This window comes from Hoplias malabaricus, chromosome 4, assembly GCF_029633855.1.
Source record: "Hoplias malabaricus isolate fHopMal1 chromosome 4, fHopMal1.hap1, whole genome shotgun sequence".
In the NCBI taxonomy this organism is placed as follows: Eukaryota; Metazoa; Chordata; class Actinopteri; order Characiformes; family Erythrinidae; genus Hoplias; species Hoplias malabaricus.
Genome location: NC_089803.1, coordinates 65,588,381 through 65,607,690, shown reverse-complemented (window position 1 = coordinate 65,607,690; position 19,310 = coordinate 65,588,381). Strand labels below are relative to the sequence as shown.

General features: G+C 43.7%; 1 protein-coding gene across 5 annotated transcripts in view; it reads right to left on the bottom strand.

Annotated features, from left to right (window-relative positions):
- Positions 1 to 264: 264 nt before the first annotated feature.
- Positions 265 to 19,310, bottom strand: part of eps8a (EGFR pathway substrate 8a, signaling adaptor) — a 68,771-nt gene continuing 49,725 nt past the window's right edge. For 4 of the 5 annotated variants that reach the window (XM_066667218.1, XM_066667220.1, XM_066667221.1 and 1 more), the window contains exons 8-21: positions 18,681 to 18,817; positions 18,185 to 18,258; positions 15,130 to 15,256; positions 14,699 to 14,787; positions 14,208 to 14,282; positions 13,914 to 14,062; positions 13,403 to 13,574; positions 11,935 to 11,969; positions 11,111 to 11,222; positions 10,867 to 11,007; positions 6,910 to 7,144; positions 6,640 to 6,823; positions 5,156 to 5,288; positions 265 to 1,937 (exon numbers count right to left, since the gene is read on the bottom strand). In XM_066667218.1, coding sequence (XP_066523315.1) covers positions 1,827 to 1,937; positions 5,156 to 5,288; positions 6,640 to 6,823; positions 6,910 to 7,144; positions 10,867 to 11,007; positions 11,111 to 11,222; positions 11,935 to 11,969; positions 13,403 to 13,574; positions 13,914 to 14,062; positions 14,208 to 14,282; positions 14,699 to 14,787; positions 15,130 to 15,256; positions 18,185 to 18,258; positions 18,681 to 18,817 — 1,774 coding nt within the window. In that variant the 3' untranslated portion in view covers positions 265 to 1,826. The remainder of the gene's footprint in view (positions 1,938 to 5,155; positions 5,289 to 6,639; positions 6,824 to 6,909; positions 7,145 to 10,866; positions 11,008 to 11,110; positions 11,223 to 11,934; positions 11,970 to 13,402; positions 13,575 to 13,913; positions 14,063 to 14,207; positions 14,283 to 14,698; positions 14,788 to 15,129; positions 15,257 to 18,184; positions 18,259 to 18,680; positions 18,818 to 19,310) is intronic. The other variant, XM_066667222.1, reaches the window with a different exon arrangement.

The following is a 19,310-nucleotide window of genomic DNA, read 5'->3' as shown; positions in this document are numbered from 1 at the left end:
AAAATGGTTGTTAAAGGAGAAGGCTGAAGTGAAGCAGAATGTTCAGAAGGTTACTGTACCTTGCAGCTCTCTGGTGATATCGGCTTTATCGGTTCCTGGGACATGATTCAAATTCAGAACGACTTTTCCCTCATTGGTCCTGACTACATCCACTTGGGAGATTGCGTACATGTTGAAAAACACCTACTGATTTTTTGGAAGAAACGATTAAGCCGTTAAACACTCACCACAGTCGGTCACAAAGGTATAGAAGGCAAAACAGAGTTCATATGTAGCCATTTATTTTGTACATCATTGTCACCATGATGCTGTTCTGATTCTGTTCAGCAGAAAACAACCATCCTTTAGCCAAAGCATGTAGTGAAATGTACTGTTTTCACACAGCACAATGGGTCTAAACAGAACTGGTTTGAAAAGAGAGTGGAGCCTGAAATGAATTCCCAGGGTTAGAAAACGGTCAGATAAATGAACAAAAGAGCCCTTTGTAAGGCTTCCACCATTTTAAATGTAACAAGAGGAACGCTGTTTATGGGCGGCTGTGGAGATGTATGGGCCAAAAAAACAACGTAATTTACGATCATGGCACTTGAAATACATGTGACGCCAACAGTAAAAATGGGTGAATTCATATACATAAGTACCACAGGGGTCTTCATTCTGACCCTGACTGTCGAGTCCAGCCTTCAGAGTGACCCTCAGCATTTAAACCTGTAAGTACACACTTAAAATCAACGTTTATGATGTGATGTCCAAAATGATGCAAGGAATTACAAAATCATTCGTAACGAAAGTATTGGAAACCATATTAAAAACGAGAAATGATTCATCGGGCAGGTGCTGGAATAAACCAACAGTCTGTAGGCTTTACAGTGGAGGCAAGCACTGTGGAAATTTCCCTGAAAACAATCTACTGCTGATGGCGGGAGACGGATATACGATTTCTAACATGGCCATGTCTTCTGCACAGCTTACGACAAGCACTCCTTCATTCTCTTCCTTCTATCCACTGTGAGTCGTATAAAGTTACTCTTTTGGCATTATGCTTAAATAGAAATGATCATATACATAAATATCCTCTCTTTGCCAACAATGTACACAATGATAGTCGCTAACTATCAGCTCTTTCCCCTTCTTTATCGCAACTTTTCCCATAATTGGCCCACTCCGATTCCTACAGCGACGTTCTGGAAGAACTACATTCCGATCTGCCATTCACATTCACAGTGGACTTTTGAATCCTACTCCAGGAGAGGAGGTCCATCATCTCAACCTCCAGCCATTGTTTAAACATCTACTCGAATAAGACGACATTTACATGTGCCTCTGTCAACAGTTTTCAACTTCTTTACAAGCTCACGTCACAGTACTTCCTGGGACAGTACGATCCAATCAGCGGCTCTGAAAATCATCCGGTCTGCTTTCTTCCAAACAAGTTACAGCAGCACTACACATTGAATATTCAGGATATTGACGTTTCTGTTGTAATATAATATTAATGATTGAAGAGGTTTAACGCATGATGGCTCTACGACTATGTGCTCTTCGGACGTTGTGAATCCTACTGAAATCTTCCAAGTATTATTTTGGTCTATGTAGCAAATAATTTACAAAAAAAACCTACACCTAATCCTTCATTTGACCCAATACGATGTGGTTAAAGCGCTTCAGTCTACATCCGAGGTGGTTCCGTTGTCCTGTGGGTCCAAGAGCTCCTGTCGGCGGCGCATGATGGCTGCAAACTTGGCGTGCTCGATGGCGTCCTGGAAAAGGACAACGTGAGAAGGATGAAAGAGGGCAAGATATGGAGAGGAGGGTCTGGTTGGGGGTCAGTGGTTGCTGCCCTCGTCGAAGGATTCCACCCCCGAGTCACTGGCCGCCGCCGCTAGCTTCTCCTGCCTCCTCCTCATGATCTCCTGCAGCTCAGAGCCAGAGCTCCTCTGAAGGGAGAAGCAGAGAATGAAGATTCAGTCACAGGTGGAGTCTGATGGTGAAAACACAATGTAGAGTTTTCTCTTTCGCCAAAATGTGGCTGATCAGCCAATGTCCTGTGTCAGAAATGATTGAATAACTTCATAATTATGACCATCAGGGTCTTTTCAGAATGTATGACTAGATTAGAACAGTCTAGTGCTATTAAACTGTTTTCATTTTTTTTATCCTGAAGATTTGAGCTGATCCCAACTAGTGAAGCTGACCCAAGGACAGTGTTAGTGTTCACAGTCGGCTGATCGACTACATTTGGGTCGAGGGGATAACAGTAAATTCAGGGTGTATATTTGAATCAAATTTTCTGAAAAGATGTTTGTGATGTCAAAACTTAGCTGCATGACATGAGGACAGAAGCACTGAGGTGTGGACATGGCGCAAACTAAGACTGAACTAGAGGCAGAAAGCTTTACCTTTTAGACTAGAAGGATGTTTACTGTACTATGAGCAGGAGACACTGTCTTCTACTAACTGTTACACTGAGAGCTTACAACTCAAACAGAGCCCTAGTGTATCACAGGTCTGTGTGGTATCCAGTCACACACACCCACAAACACACACACACACATGTATCAGGATTAGGGAGATACTACTCCAAAGGTAAAGGGTAAAAGGACAATGGGCAGAAGGTGCTTCAGAGTAGTACTTTATCTCCAGGTAAAGCGGAGGTATCTCAGGACTGAGGTTTACGACTTTAAGTTGTTCTCTGTTGGTCAGATTTACGAAGCTCAGTGTTGCATGACCCAACTATGGCAACAGAGGGCACCCAAAATATTTGAATTTATGGCATAGTTTAGCAATAACCACTTTTATAATGTCATCTTTACATTTTGACAGTGTAAAAAACTTTAAAGTAGCGGCGAGTAATATGTCAAATATAATTATGTTGTGCTGACACAGCTCTTGGGGTTGTGGGTTCAAGCCCCGCTTCAGGTGACTGTGAGGAGTGTGGTGTGTTTTCCCTGTGTCCGCTTGGGTTTCCTCCGGGTGACTGTCTGTGAGGAGTGTGGTGTGTTCTCCCTGTGTCTGCATGGGTTTCCTCCGGGTGACTGTCTGTGAGGAGTGTGGTGTGTTCTCCCCGTGTCTGCGTGGGTTTCCTCCAGGTGACTGACTGTAAGGAGTGTTGTGTGTTCTCCCTGTGTCTGCTTAGGTTTCCTCCGGGTGACTGTCTGTGAGGAGTGTGGTGTGTTAACCCTGTGTCTGTGTGGGTTTCCTCCGGGTGACTGTCAGTGACGAGTGTGGTGTGTTGTCCCTGTGTCTGTGTGGGATTCCTCCGGGTGACTGTCAGTGACGAGTGTGGTGTGTTGTCCCTGTGTCTGCATGGGTTTCCTCCGGGTGACTGTCTGTGAGGAGTGCGGTGTGTTCTTCCTGTGTCCGCGTGGGTTTCCTCCAGGTGACTGTCTGTGAGGAGTGTGGTGTGTTCTCCCCGTGTCTGCGTGGGTTTCCTCCGGGTGACTGTCTGTGAGGAGTGTGGTGTGTTCTCCCTGTGTCTGCTTAGGTTTCCTCCGGGTGACTGTCTGTGAGGAGTGTGGTGTGTTAACCCTGTGTCTGTGTGGGTTTCCTCCGGGTGACTGTCAGTGACGAGTGTGGTGTGTTGTCCCTGTGTCTGTGTGGGATTCCTCCGGGTGACTGTCAGTGACGAGTGTGGTGTGTTGTCCCTGTGTCTGCATGGGTTTCCTCCGGGTGACTGTCTGTGAGGAGTGCGGTGTGTTCTTCCTGTGTCCGCGTGGGTTTCCTCCAGGTGACTGTCTGTGAGGAGTGTGGTGTGTTCTCCCCGTGTCTGCGTGGGTTTCCTCCGGGTGACTGTCTGTGAGGAGTGTGGTGTGTTCTCCCCGTGTCTGCGTGGGTTTCCTCCGGGTGACTGTCTGTAAGGAGTGTTGTGTGTTCTCCCTGTGTCTGCTTAGGTTTCCTCCGGGTGACTGTCTGTGAGGAGTGTGGTGTGTTAACCCTGTGTCTGTGTGGGTTTCCTCCGGGTGACTGTCAGTGACGAGTGTGGTGTGTTGTCCCTGTGTCTGTGTGGGTTTCCTCCAGGTGACTGTCTGTGAGGAGTGTGGTGTGTTCTCCCTGTGTCTGCGTGGGTTTCCTCCGGGTGACTGTCTGTGAGGAGTGCGGTGTGTTCTCCCTGTGTCTGCATGGGTTTCCTCCGGGTGACTGTCTGTGAGGAGTGCGGTGTGTTCTCCCTGTGTCTGCATGGGTTTCCTCCGGGTGACTGTCTGTGAGGAGTGCGGTGTGTTCTTCCTGTGTCCGCGTGGGTTTCCTCCAGGTGACTGTCTGTGAGGAGTGTGGTGTGTTCTCCCTGTGTCTGCATGGGTTTCCTCCGGGTGACTGTCTGTGAGGAGTGTGGTGTGTTCTCCCTGTGTCTGCGTGGGTTTCCTCCGGGTGACTGTCTGTGAGGAGTGTGGTGTGTTCTCCCCGTGTCCGCGTGGGTTTCCTCCGGGTGACTGTCTGTAAGGAGTGTTGTGTGTTCTCCATGTGTCTGCTTAGGTTTCCTCCGGGTGACTGTCTGTGAGGAGTGTGGTGTGTTAACCCTGTGTCTGTGTGGGTTTCCTCCGGGTGACTGTCAGTGACGAGTGTGGTGTGTTGTCCCTGTGTCTGTGTGGGTATCCTCCAGGTGCTCAGTGTTATATAAGGGCTGCCTACGTCCATGATTCCTTCAGAAAAACATTATAATATTATGGTGTAATTAATCGCAGTACAACTAAACATTCCATATTAGCCGCCCCTACTGCAAAGTCACCTTAGATAATGTCTAAAATACTGAAATCATGTCTGAATTCTGAATTAATCCAACAGCAACAGGCCAGACGCAAATCTAGCCAACAGAGAAGAGATACCCTTATCTCTGGTGAGCTAAAATACCTTAGTGAGCTTGAGAGCTTTATCAGTGGATCATAGGAGGGTTCAGAAGAAGACCTGCAAGTAGGAAGAACACGAAAGAAACCAGAGGCAACCTTGCCAAAGTTGGCAGACTTCAACTCAAAGACCTTCATCATAAAGAATAACCTGAGCCAGAGGGGCATTTCAGACAGGCCCCTGATCACTGGCTCGGTTACTATTCACAGAGGCTTGGTCACTTCACACAAATGAAACAGGCTTTTGTTTACAGAGGAATTATACAAAGAAGAAATGTAGGAAATGACAAATAAGACACACAGACAGTTACACCCACCTCAAGAGCAGCTTTCTGGACAGTGACTTGGCTATAGACCCTGGCTCCATCGTCAGGACACACAGTTTTCAGCTCGTCCTTGTTTAGGGAGAAGAGCTGAGCACCGGTCAACACTCCCAAACTGTTCACAGTTCTGCAAACGCAACAGAGAAGTAATTCCTGTCAGCAAGGTCCTCTGTGAAGGGAATCTGCTTTTGGAAAAACCAGAATACATCACCTGTCTGAACTTCACACTGAGCTAAACTTCCCCCTGTCTGGTCTGATTGAGACAGGCATTTTTACAGGAACACTACTGTATTTCAAATTTACAGCATATTACTGTAATTGAATAATACAATAATTATTGTATTTTACTGTAAATCACAGTATTTACAGTAAATTATTTTATTATTCAATTACAGTAATATGCTGTAAATTTGAAATACAGTAGTGTTCCTGTAAAAATACGGTAAATGGCTGGGAACTCTGATTTACAGTAAAATAAACAGTAAAAAAAAACAGTAAAATAGAACAGCAGTTCCCAGCCATTTACTGTATTTTTACAGGAACACTACTGTATTTCAAATTTACAGCATATTACTGTAATTGAATAATACAATAATTTACTGTAAATACTGTGATTTACTGTAAAATAGTGTAGCAGACTCGCTGTAAATTTACAGCAATTTTTTACAGTGTACAATTGCTTGCAGTTCTACTCAAAATGAAGGCCCCACTGATCAGATGATTTGTTAAGTTCTAAGTGAATCCTCTACGGCGGGCGTTATCCGATGACGGACTTCAGTCCTGACTGGTGTCTCCATCACCATCTGTGACCCATTTGTAATAAATTAATTAGAACAAATAACATTCATGAAGCATTATTTTTCAAGGCGACAAACGAGAGGTTAAAGATAAACAGTGGATCAGGTGTCTTGCATAATCCCTAAAATGTGGCGTTATTCAAAAGCAGCAATGTGAAGAGCCACTGTGAAATGACATTTTAGCCACAGGACCTCTGTGAATTGTAATTGACTACCTCTGCTCAACAGGCCACGGTTGGAACAATCAGTATGATTTCAGTGTATTTGCTGAGATTAACACTAGGAAAATCCGCAATAAAAATATATTCCATGACTGTGGCACAGTAGACATTGTGTTTTAATTTAATTTCCAGTTGGTTCAGTCCAGCTAACGCATCATAACTCTCTGCACATACTGGACTAGGTTTCCTACTAATACATGTCCTGCCATATCCTGGTGCATGTTTAAAAATGCTCTGGCACATTCCAACTCCTACAAAGACAGAAAGAGGTTCCATTATGTACAAGTCAGTCATACAATATCTCATATGTGAGAGTCCCAGATCTAAAAGTAACCTGTGGCTTCTGTTGAAGTCTTGCATATCAAAAATCACATTGCTTTTGGGAAGAACACTAAAACTGAAAAACAAGCAGCAGCGCGGGGTCCGATGGGTCACTCCCCTTCTCATGGGGCACACTTACACGGTGCTGAAGCCCTTGGCCTGCAGCCAGGCTCTGACCTCCTCAGGGTTGGAATCGTAGGTGATGTTGACGGAGGAAAGGCTGGTGCTGCGCGCTGGAGCCTGGAACTTCTTCTGAGCACTGCGACCCAGAGTCAGTCTGTGCATCAGCTCGTCCTGAACCTCCTCCATGTTCGACTTGCGCCCTAACAGGACACAACACACCTTCACTCACTGATTCAACTGAGATTTCCTCAGTGCATGTGTGCAGTGTGGAGAGATGTGTACGCACGGTTAGTGGGAGCAGCTCGTTCTTTCTGCTCCCTCAGGGTGATGCTGCCGTTGTCGCTGGAGTTGCTGCTGTTCTGGCGGCTCATGTTGGAGGGGGAGTTCCTCTGAGGCTCGCTGGCTGCAGGGGGGAGTGGGGGTGTGGGCAGCTGCACCAGAGCAGGAGCTGGAGGAGGTGGCGTCAGAGCTGGAGGGATGGCTGTCGCTACTGGCTTCGGCACATAGTCCGTCCTCTGCTTCTGCACAGGAGGTGAAGTGGAAAAGCAGTTGGTCAAACACAGTGCAGGCTGCTGCCGCAGGCTCAGTCTTTTTAACATCTGCTAGTTGTTACACCGTCTACAATGTTATAAATCCACACTCTTACAACATTTGGACGATTATAAGGCCAGCAAGTGCGTTGCTAATTTAGCCGGCGTACTAGTGTCCAAAGCTGAGCAGTGTGAATGTGGCCCGAGTCGTCAGAGAGTGAATGGAGGGGGCTCAGTAAAGGGGGCATCGCTTCAAACACAATGTAATGAACCAGGGATGAATCTAGAGCTTTGACAGAGAGCTCACGGCTCACGCCACATGACTCCATTCACTCGGTTCCAGCCCTGAGTCTCTATAGGCTTCAGCTAGGGAGAAATACCTTGGAAACGTGTTAGGCTCAACACAGAAATAGTCTCTTCCTATTGGACAGTTTTGAAGTTGGCTTTTACCTAATCCAGATAACGAGAGCAATCCATGGGGGGAATCCATGAGACCCCCTCCAGTTCAGACTGGTGGTCTGTGGTCCCAATCACCAGTGGGAACCAAGGGAACTCCTCTCCTTTCCCCAACAACCAATCAAGCTCATCCAATCATTATCAATCCCTTCACAGACTGGTCTTCATTAACATGCTATGGATCAATGTCAAGGTCAGTACTGTTCACGTGAGAAGAGCATGATGGCTGATGTCTGTCGGAGCAGATACGGAGGAATTTGACGTTGCTACCCATAATTCTTTTTTCGGTTTACTAATTAGACATTGGTCCCAATCCTATTTAAATGGCTCTCGTCCGCCACCAGATGGCAGAGACGTACTGGGTGCTTTCCTGCAAGAAAATCCCTTCTGCTAGGAACAGAAAAGTCACAGAAACAGTGTTTAAATGAGAATTTGCTACTCTCTCAAAGCCCAGCTCATTATTCTAATCAATCATAGCCAAAAAAATCAATGCATAAACCATTATGGGACGCTCATTGATAACAGACACTTGACATTTCGAGAACAGAGTCCTTAGCCAAGAAGAGCCCATTTATTCTCACAGACTGCAAATCAATGCACACACTCACTCACTGAGCAGAGCTGTAGAGTTCAATATTACGATTACACTGTGGCCAAAGTTTGCTCAACCAACAACTCTCCTGAAATTAAGACGATTAATGAGGAGTTTGTCCCTCGTGGCTGAGGAAGCAGCATTAAATTAGATGTAGGAGAGAGGTTATAATAGCACTGCCCTGAGAACTGTACCGAGGACCTGTACTTATGTGGAATGACTGCGGTGCCACTACATCACTCCAAAAAACAGTTCCACTGCTCCATAGCTCTGCGCTAGGGACTTTATACATCTCTTGGGATTGAATGTTGACACTGGGTTCAAGTGCAGCTGCTACATCCCATTTCTTTTCACACTTTTCTATGAAGATTATACAAGATGTGTGTGTGTGAACTGAATATCTGTGCCCTCAATGAGTGCATCTTAAAATAGCTGAATGATTGAGAATAGATAACTCAATAACATAAGAACATAACTGTGGTGGTAAACAGCACTTAAACGTGTCCGCGTGTGTAACCAACGTATGTGGTGTGACATGTGTCTGTGCACAAGTGACAACTTTACCTCATTTAACTCGCCCAGCAATTGCTTGTAGAAGGAGGGGAAGAAAAAAAAAAGTAGAAATAAATGTGGAAATGGAATCTTAAAAACACAAACTCACTTCAACACGCTTCAAACAAAGAAAAATCACACTCCTAGTGCTGAGAGAGAGAGAGAAAGAAAGGGAGAGAGCGAGCGAGAGAGAAAGAGAAAGAAAGTGAGAGCAAGAGAGAGAGAGAGCGAGAAAGAAAGAGGGAGAGAGCGAGCGAGAGAGAGAGCGAGCGAGAAAGAAAGAGGAAGAGAGCGAGCAAGAGAGAGAGTGAGAGAGAAAAAGAGGGAGAGAGCGAGCGAGAGAGAGAGAGAGAGAAAGAAAGAGGGAGAGAGCGAGCGAGAGAGAGAGTGAGAGAAAGAGGGAGAGAGCGAGCGAGAGAGAGAGTGAGAGAGAAAGAGAGGGAGAGAGCGAGCGAGAGAGAGAGTGAGAGAGAAAGAGAGGGAGAGAGCGAGCGAGAAAGAGCGAAAGAAAGAGTGAGCTAGCGAGAGAGAGCAAGAGAGAAAGAGCGAGAGAGAGAGCGAAAGAGAGGCTTGTTCACAGCACTCACTGCCGAATACAAATGTTTGCCATCCTGTTGAACTGTATGCACTCAGCGTCCACTTTATTAAACACTTTGTGATTTATTAGTTAAACATACTTTTAAACATCTATTACAGTGGTGTACACTTACACAGACAGTCACTGCCTAGCACAGTGATCAGTTTATGACCACAGGACCACTGCTTCTAGAGCAAGAACAATAGACAGTGTCAGCTCTGGACCTGTGGCTTTGCTGTGATCAAAACAAAGTGAAAATCAGATCACGCTGTATTTTGATATCTGACGTCTTTCTGTGGATTTGAGCAAGCCGCCCACTTTTAAATGCTCTTCTTACGTGCTTCAGTGTAGAACAGCTCATTATATAGTGGAGTCGTTCTGTGATTGTTGGTGCTCAGGTTTTCAGTGCTGGTACCTGAACCAGAATAAAGCAGCAGTATCATGTACTAACAACACGAATATAATAATAATAAACGTTTATTAAAAGGGAAACGTCATTGTAATGAATTCAGAACATCGACACTGACTATAGAACATTAAACAACTGAAAAGAGACCATTGCATCAGTCAGTAAAGCCAGGTTTAACCACAGCTACTGGAATGGAACATTTTAAATCATAAAAACAAAAATTACACTGATTGGTTTTCAAAACGTTTAGCTCCTCAAAGTCAATCAGCCACAGACACTGTTGTTATTCACCTAGGAGCTGCTCTGTGGTCAGAAACTGCTCACTGATAAATGGCTAGAGGACGGCTAACGCAAATTTTACATAAGAAAACAAACGTGCACATTAAAGTGGAGCTATAAGTGTGTAGTAAAGCATCCAGTGAGTGCACACAATGGCCCTTTAAGACTTACGGTATGTATAATTTTAACTACGTGAAAATTGAATGAGGCTCATGGTTTGTTACTAACTCTAAACCATGGGGCTCTCACACTAGGCACAGCCCTAAATTAAACTACTGATCACAGAGGACTAAAGTGTAAAGGGAGGAACAGCAACAAACGAGGCTCAGCACACAGCCGTCCAGCCCTACCTTAAACAGCTCAAACTCCTTCTTTGGCATCATTAGCTTTTAGATGAATAAATAAACAGGTAAATGATACAAACTAAAAAACATGACATGATCAAAGCCATGCAACCAGTGCTGAAATCAATATCAGTGTCCAAAACTTTCCAAAACGGGCGTTCTTTTTTTCAATTTTTTAAATTTTTTATTAAAATTACAGTCAGTTTTTGACATCATCAGCAACAGTTGTGTGCTTTTTGATACGAAATCCAAATGTCAAACAGGAGTAAAACAGAATTAAACATTAAAATGATTAAAAATTAAAACAGTGAATGAATAGAGTACAGAACTAAGCCATAAGTTAAACTCTATTCTGTGGTTTCCACCTAGGATTAAGCCTAGTCCTGGACTGTATCCTCCCTTCAATGAAAAATAGCAATTCAAAATGCTGTGTGTTCCAGGACTAGGCTCAATCCCTAACCCTATAAGAAGCAAGCTCCTAATTTTCCTGAGCCTCAAACTCACCTGAATCGTATGGCTGTAAATTGGCTCCCCGCGTCCAGTCATGTCCACTGCCCTGCTGATCTCGAGGATGTTGTTTGGCACATATCCTGTAGCTCCTGCTCCATTTCGGACCTTCCACCACTGCTTCCTGTCATCCAGAACCTATCAAGAGCATAATCAGCTTTCTGACGTTTCACCGAGCGGGATGCAGTGCTACGGCAAACAAACACTCTTTAGAAACAGAAAGAAAACAGAGTGATTGTACCTCCACCACCTCGTCCTTGACCACAGAAAGTTCTGTGCCATTCCTTGCCACAAAGTCATATTTAGATTTGGCAAAATTGCTTGGCTGTCCTCGACCATGGGTGTCATAGCTCCTAAACAAAACATGTCCAAAATGAATCAGAATTAACCAAACGAATGATGGGAATAGTTTCACATTTTATTAGCGAACAAACTATTAAAGAACTAAAACTTAAAACATGAAAATCACCAGCATTTTATGGACGATTCGAATTTTTATAAAAATTCTAAAGCCCACAAATTTTAAACTAATCTACAAACATCTACGTCATTGACTGCTACAACCTTGGAGAAGTGTCTATGCGTCAGAGACCGAATAAAGTGTGAATACAAGAGTTTCTCATTTCTCCGTGAAATATTCCAGCAACAAAGGGATATGTGATAAGACCAAACAGCAGAAATAACAATAATAGAGCTAGTTAACAGTCTACAGAAATAATAGGAAAAATATCCAGGCAGAAAAGAACCAACAGATAAAACCCAGGTCAAAACAGACCCCACAGTGAAGAAGAGCTGAACCGAACCTTTACTAAAAACAGAAACGTAAAAGTCAGAAGCAAATTCTCTAAGCAAGAAGTCTGTTTAACACGACAACTATAAGCACCAGGAATTTAAGCCCTGAAAGTAAGTGCACAGGACAGTTCTCCATGGCCTGTTGGCAGTCATGTGACCCCAGATGGGTGTTACCTATCTACGTGGCGGCTGACCGCCTGTTTAAAAGCAGCCACTGCCATTTCTGTGTCCAGCAGGTGCATGCGCTGGTAGAGAGTGTTACTGAAGGCATACCCGTCTGCTGAAGGGAAATCCTGCACACTGGCCTGCTGCACAAACACACAAACAGCACAGGTCAGTCAGCATCACAGGAAGCCAGCACAGGAATTAGGAATTGTGATTTTATGTTCATTATTTATCATTTAACAGTGTGAAACGGGGTAAAAAGTAAGTAACAATTTCTACTTAATATTTAATATCATACAATGCCAAAAATATCTAGTAATTCTATGTTAATTATATTCTCAAATGAAACACAACCTTTTATGACCTTAAAGGCTAAGCACCAGCGATATGAAAGTGTCAAACAAATAAATACAGTGGAATCTGAGTTCCTAACTTGTGTTTATTGATAGTCAGAAAACATGTAATTTCTTACTAATTGAAGGAATAAGGTTTAAAAGACCGTTGGTCCCCCCCCCCCCAACGGTGTTGGGAAACTCTAATAGGCGTCTTGTCTGTGACGTAGATGGTGGACAACAACTCTAGAAGCTGCACTTAATTTAATGCAAAATGACGAAAAGGTGTGTTGTTTTTGGCTGCAATCATTCAATGTACAGTGGGACATCTGTGAACAAATGGCCCAAAGATCCCCAAATATCCAGAAAATGGACTAAATTTGTCCACTTTAAACGGGCACTTTGGAAAGGACCATCCGCTCACTCCGTTATCTGTAGCTCATTTCACTGGCGCTTTTCCAACAATATGGGCATGTAAGGACACCAACGAAAGGTGTTCAAGAGCCTCTGTAACATGGAGGTAAACAGGGTAAGGACACTCACTTCGCCTGTTTTAGTTGGTGTTAGTTAACGTTAGCTTGACTCGCTAAACTCGGTGTCTCAGATTATACTCGGCTACGTAGCTGCATTACGGAGGTTTATAGTGTCGGATGAATTCGAGTTCGACTTCGATCACATTTACAAGAATAACGGTACCTCTAAATTTGAGTTTAGCTTATTGCTAGGCTATTGTCATGAATAATGTTGGTTATTTAGCTAGATACTGTCATAACAGTCAGTCATAACGGTGTTTTACCTCGGCGTTGTTCAGCTGTTGTCCACCAGTGACGTCACGGTTGCGTTCAAGAATTTCCGTAGCGAGCTCGGGTTTTTCCGTCAGTTTAATTAAATTGTCAGTTTTAAAGCAAATTAAGCTGCTATTATCATTTTTATTCATACTTATATCTGTCAGTAACTAAAATAATGTGAAATATCCATGAAGGTCCATTAAGTGGTGCTTAGCCTTTAATTAATTTCCACTGCAGGGCAGATACACACATTCCTGACATCGACATTTATGTTATATAAAGTGCAGATAAATTCTGTCCATTTGAATATAATTTATAACATTATGGTTAATTATGCAAATACATTAGCACTTTTAATAGTATTGCAATGGGACCTAAACAGCATTAGACTGGAAGGTTTAATGTAAATAAGTGTCTCTCGAGGTTTGCTTTTAGTTGTAAGGTAAACGCTCTCACCTCACTGTGGAGTCTGCGGCTGACCTCGTCCTGTCTGCGGGTCTCTGCTTGAGCCAGTGTTTCTGCCAGCTGTGTGAGGTCCTGCTCCCGGGACATCAACACCGGCGGCTCCCAGCCATCCCGGAAACGCAGCGCGTGAGGGGGGAAGTAATGATCCTTTGGCCACTCCAGCCTGGACAGAGGGACAAACGCATTTAAAGAAAAGATGCCATGCAGAGCTGAAATACTGGAAAGGAGAAAAGGAAAGAGACATAAAGGGAAAGAGAGAACACAACAAAAAAAAAGCTTCCTGGGTAAATAACACCACGGTACATGGAACAGGTTCATAAATGTTTAGCACACTTCTGTGCAAACACTGGAACAGCCTATACACAGAACACATGTAAGCAAATTTACTCATATATTTCAATAAAAAGTGTGCTATTAAGAAGTGGAGAGCTGTGGTCTGTGTGGGAGACGCATGTAACATGTACGTTTGTAGGTTTAAAGGTTTACTGTTTACTAGCAGCACCTGCATTTGGTCCATCCATCTCCCAGAGTGACCCACAGGTGGCGCTCCTCAGGGGTTCCTGCAGAGTGCAGGAAGTCTATAGCCTCTCTGGTGAGGAGGGGGACCACAACACTCTTGGCCAAATCTACCCCTCCTGATGTGTGAATCACCTGTAACCAAGAACACACAGTATATATAGTGCTTTATATCAACGTCCTCTGACTATCAACTTTAGGGCATGCACCTAATCAGTCTAAAGCTGAGCGTGTGAGCGTCAACTGCTGTGAGTGTCTTAATGCTGCACGTCCAACCTACCATTCTGAGGGGCGTGAAGAGGAAGTGAACCAGGTCCACAGCACTCGGGTTCTGAATGTGGCTCTTCAACTTTCCCTGGATTTACAACAAAATCACAATCACATGACCATCACACATCCTACAAACTCCTGAACCAGGAAGTCACCGCGGGCCAAAAGTGACTTGATTTTTTTCTTCTTCTTTAAAACCTACTTAGCTTTAAAATAATCAATCGTTAATGCCATTGCTTCACAAAAGAGCATCTAACTCCTATATGAAGATATTCAAACCTTCCACTACACCACAGCTTACATCATCATATCACACAGTGTGTATTTAAAGATATATTTATTACAGGATTGTAATATTCTGCTGACATCCGTCTGCATTGTTTTGTATAGAATGTGGTATATTAGGGTGGAAAGGAAGATGTCAAAGTACAACACAAGGAAGCGTAAGAGCCAACTGCATCACTATATTTACAGCCATCTGATAAACAACATCATCCTCACCAGCAAGTTAAAGGCATGCTTGAATTTCTGAAAGCAGTCAACAAACTCCTCTTGTCCTGGCGGCTTGGCCCTTAGTGTTAGCACTCCCTCTAGAGGACACAGGAAGGGATTTTAGTCAACACAGCGAAGAAACAGCCAAGGATCCCACCCCCTGAATAATAACGACCCAGTCTCTCCACTGAACCCAGTCCCAGGATTAAACACAACATCTAATCAATTTAGCTCTGTATCTCTTAGAATACAACAATGGGGTAATACAAGGTAAAAGCAGGTGTTTTTCAACAGCAGATGGAGTGAGTTCAGGTCCATTTCTCAGCACAATACAACAGTCTGTGGCTTGACTAAGAACAGCCTGCTTAGCAGGTGGCTGACAGGTTTGATTTAAATGTCATTCAAACACTGGTTTAAAAACAGAATTAATCAATGTCCACCTCCCGGTCCTTTCTTTTTGCTCTTTTTTGATTTCTTCCTCTTGGAGAGTTCGTTAAATGCCTCTGCAGCTTTCTGAAGTTTGGTGACGAAGTACTCAATATCATCCAGAATGTGGTTGAGGATTTGCTGTGGAAAAAGGATATAAAGAACATGATGGATCTGCAGACGAATGACACACTAAATAACATCTGACCTCAGAAAATAAACACTTAAAGACTGCACAAAACACTCTAGTGGGTATGTCAATGGTATAGCTTCTCATTTTTATACACATCTACAGGCCTCTGTGTTTACGTTGTTATGGTCTCACCAAGTAAAGAGAAACTGTTTCATCAGGTGACACACTCGTGAGTACATTCACAGTGAAACTAATAAATAGATGCTGAAATGTAAATTAAATGGACTCTGTCTCAAGGTGCAAATGCTTCTGCAGCCAATTCTGTGAAGAAGTGGAGACTGACTGGCTACAAATCCAATGGAGTACTGTTCCCAGTGCATGAGCATTTACCACTTAAGAGCACACGACAGCAAGGCACACTGGCTTTATGGCCAAAACACACAAAAACACTGACATTTAAGAGAGCGAATGAGTCCAAAAGTCCACAAGAATTTAAAAGATGTGAACTGCACTGCATTAATCCTGCAGCAGTAATGCTATCCAGTCTGACTCTTTTTTTGAATATATACCCTCCAGATTAATACAAATGCTTAGTTTTTTTCCATGTTCAGTTGTTGTGACACATTAATCAAAGGTAAGGTGACCAGACGTCCTCTTTTACCCGGTCCTCTTTTTTAGAATTAAAAAAAAATGTCCAGGCGGAATTTCACAAACTAGTCCCGCCCTCCCCTACTCCGATTGGTTCGCTTGAGTGAGAAGTGGGCGTGGTGAAGTAGCCTAAAATTTTCTGATTGGACGGTCTGACTGTAGAGCTACCGTTATTGGTCGATAACCTTCTCTGTAAACATTTAATTGGTCAGTCTGCACGTCAGTAGTCCTTGTTTACGTCAGGCAAAGCTCATGTACCTACCCTCAGCTGGAGCAGCTATGCCGAAACGTAAATGTAAGTTCTCGGATGAATTAAAAAAGAAATTCCCATGTTTTGTGTAGGAAATAAAGGTGTAAAGGACCTAAAAGCACACATGGGTTCAGCTAAACATATCCCCCAAACCCCCCACCCCCGAGACGTGTGCTCTTTTTCACCATCTCAGATCTGGTCACCCTAATCAAAGGCAACAAAAGGCAAAGCATTTTATTACTTCTGAGCAGGAGAATCCTGTAGTGTTTGGATGTCTTTTTTTTTCTTTTCTAATTCAGGTTCTCACAACACGCCCCCACTATAAACACACTTTCCTCTGCATCCATCTCTGCTTTATTTATCCCAGGTCACACACTCGTGTTTCTGAAAAAACGTAGCACAGAACATTGGAGCCCACGGATGTGTGAAAATGAGTGTGAGACAAAAAGAGCAAAGCAGTTCAGTGCAGTTTAGCCAAATGTAAGCTCTGTATAAAGAAAGTGGCCTTTATTTTTCAAAGTTGCACAAAACGAACACAGATTTGATCACGGAATGACATGAAAACTAATGATCAAAGTATTCATTCAATTTCTGTACAACAACATGAAACAAGTGGAGATTTGAGCACAGATGATGAATCAGCTTCGATGCAGGGAATCAAGTGCCATCTAACAGGCTTAGTTTATGTATTTACAGGAAGCAGACCATAATTCATGCAGATAGTTCAGCAGTGAGCCCTGAGGCTCATGAGCCAATAGCTGTGCTGAAGTACAGCAGTAAATGCACTGCTCCACCTACTGACCAGCATTTAATGACCAGGATTTAATCAAATTATTACTGAAACACAAAAAAACTTGTTTCTTTCCTACAACATGCTTATGTCAGAAGTGAATCTAATAGCTGATACAAAGACTAAGTTTGCACTCATTTTTAGATCAGATTTAACCATAAACAACTTTTAAGCATTAGGTTTAAAAGGCAAAAAGAGAACCCATGCAGCCCTCATACAAACTACAACTCTCAGGACACTGTTTTCAAGCACTGCTTTGAGGACTAGGTTTATAAAGCTGAATAAATACGTATCTATATATATTCATTCATTGTCTGTAACCCTCATCCAGTTCAGGGTCACGGTGGGTCCAGAGCCTACCTGGAATCATTGGGCGGGAATACACCCTGGAGGGTGCGCCAGTCCTTCACAGGGAAACACACACACACACACACACCTACGGACACTTTTGAGTCACCAATCCACCTACCAATGTGTGTTTTTGGACCGTGGGAGGAAACCGGAGCACCCGGAGGAAACCCACGCAAACACAGAGAGAACACGCCAAACTCCTCACAGACAGTCACCCGGAGGAAACCCACGCAGACACAGGGAGAACACACCACACTCCTCTCAAACAGTCACCCGGAGGAAACCCACGCAGACACAGGGAGAACACACCACACTCCTCACAGACAGTCACCTGGAGGAAACCCTCGCAGACACAGGAAGAACACACCAAACTCCTCACAGTCAGTCACCCGGAGCGGGAATCGAACCCACAACCTCCAGGTCCCTCGAGCTGTGTAACTGCGACACTACCTGCTGCAACACCATGCCACCCTGATTTGTTTAGTTTAAATTTTATACATGGTATAAACATTAATTTTGACACTGCTATGACTTTCCTTCAGGATCACTAAAGTGCATAAATCTTCAACGGACGCAAGTCCCACTCCAGTAATAATATTTACAGTGTCAAAAATCAGCAGAGATATCAGCTCCAATACAAATCAGGTTTAATACACTGTGGCTCATACAGGACATGAGCAATGATTACACAGGCCGATAAACCTCTCCAGAAATGGATAACAGCACAGTGTTTCCTCTCTGGGGTGGAATGCACCACTGAGAGTCTGAATAAAAGCATGTGAGATATTGACACTGTGAGCGGCGGACAACTGGTGTTGTTTTGGTCTGACAGTGATAGTGTGAGGAGCTGGGAGATGAGGTGCCCTATCTGCAGAGTGGCAGGCTGATGATACTCACCACGTCTCGGTCTACCCGCGCCGCGGTCATCTCCGGAGACTCGTCCTGCTCTCCATATGGCCTTTGTTTATCATCTGCACAGACAACACACATAGACTGTCTTACAGGATGTCTGGGTAACACAGATGCTGATAGCCCCAATGAAAACAATCAGAAGATGTGAGAGGAAAGTGGTAGGAGTTTAGTTGTTTTGGAGGGACAAGCATTAAATATTTACAATAGCAAAGGAGATTCAGCCTCTGACTGGGCTTGTTATGGTCCTTTTTACACTAAATAGCATTTCATGCATTCACGCCACCTTGGATCTAACCCTTGCAGTGTAGTGTGGTGTAGAGTAAATGGAGATCTTCAGCAGAATGTTCAGATTGTTAACACCTAATTTACATTCAGTAAAATATATTTCAGATTATGGCATGTAAACACAGCTAGGGATCAGTACAGGAATTACAACACACACAGATTGTACATGATTCTTAGGCTCATGTACTGAACTCACAGTCTTGCTGCTCATTGGCCCACGCTGACCAAGCAGCCACTCTGCTTTTCACATCCACTTGATTGACAGTGGCTGGGGGCTCAGGGGCGGGGCCTCCTGGGGGAGGTGGAATGGCCCCATCGCTTTTCAGAATCATTCTAAGACAGACACAGAAAGAGAAGTCAGTAGTCATGGCAACTGGGAAAGTGGAAATGATTACAATAACTAGTCTGCAGGAGCACTGCGAGCATCGCGGCTTGGATCAAACCCATGCAGGGAACTAGCTTCTCTGTGGTGTGACAGGAAAACATGAAAAACACACCGCAAAAAAAAAAATAATCCACGTATATGGTACATATCTGTATCATTTTACAGCTGTGTGACTCATCTTCTGTTTACCTTTGCAAACTACAGATGCACTAAACGGAGAAGACATACTTCCATTAACTTCAAAATTCCTTTGTCATTGTATAAGCAGAGGGTCGTATGGAATAAAGAAACACAGCCAGGCAACTTTCCCATTGCAGTAATAACAAGAAAACAGATAAACAACAAAAAAACACCATGACAACATGTGCATACACATCAGACACAGTGTGTGTGCACGAACAGTACGACACGTCAGACAGCAAAGGTAACACAAGAACTTCA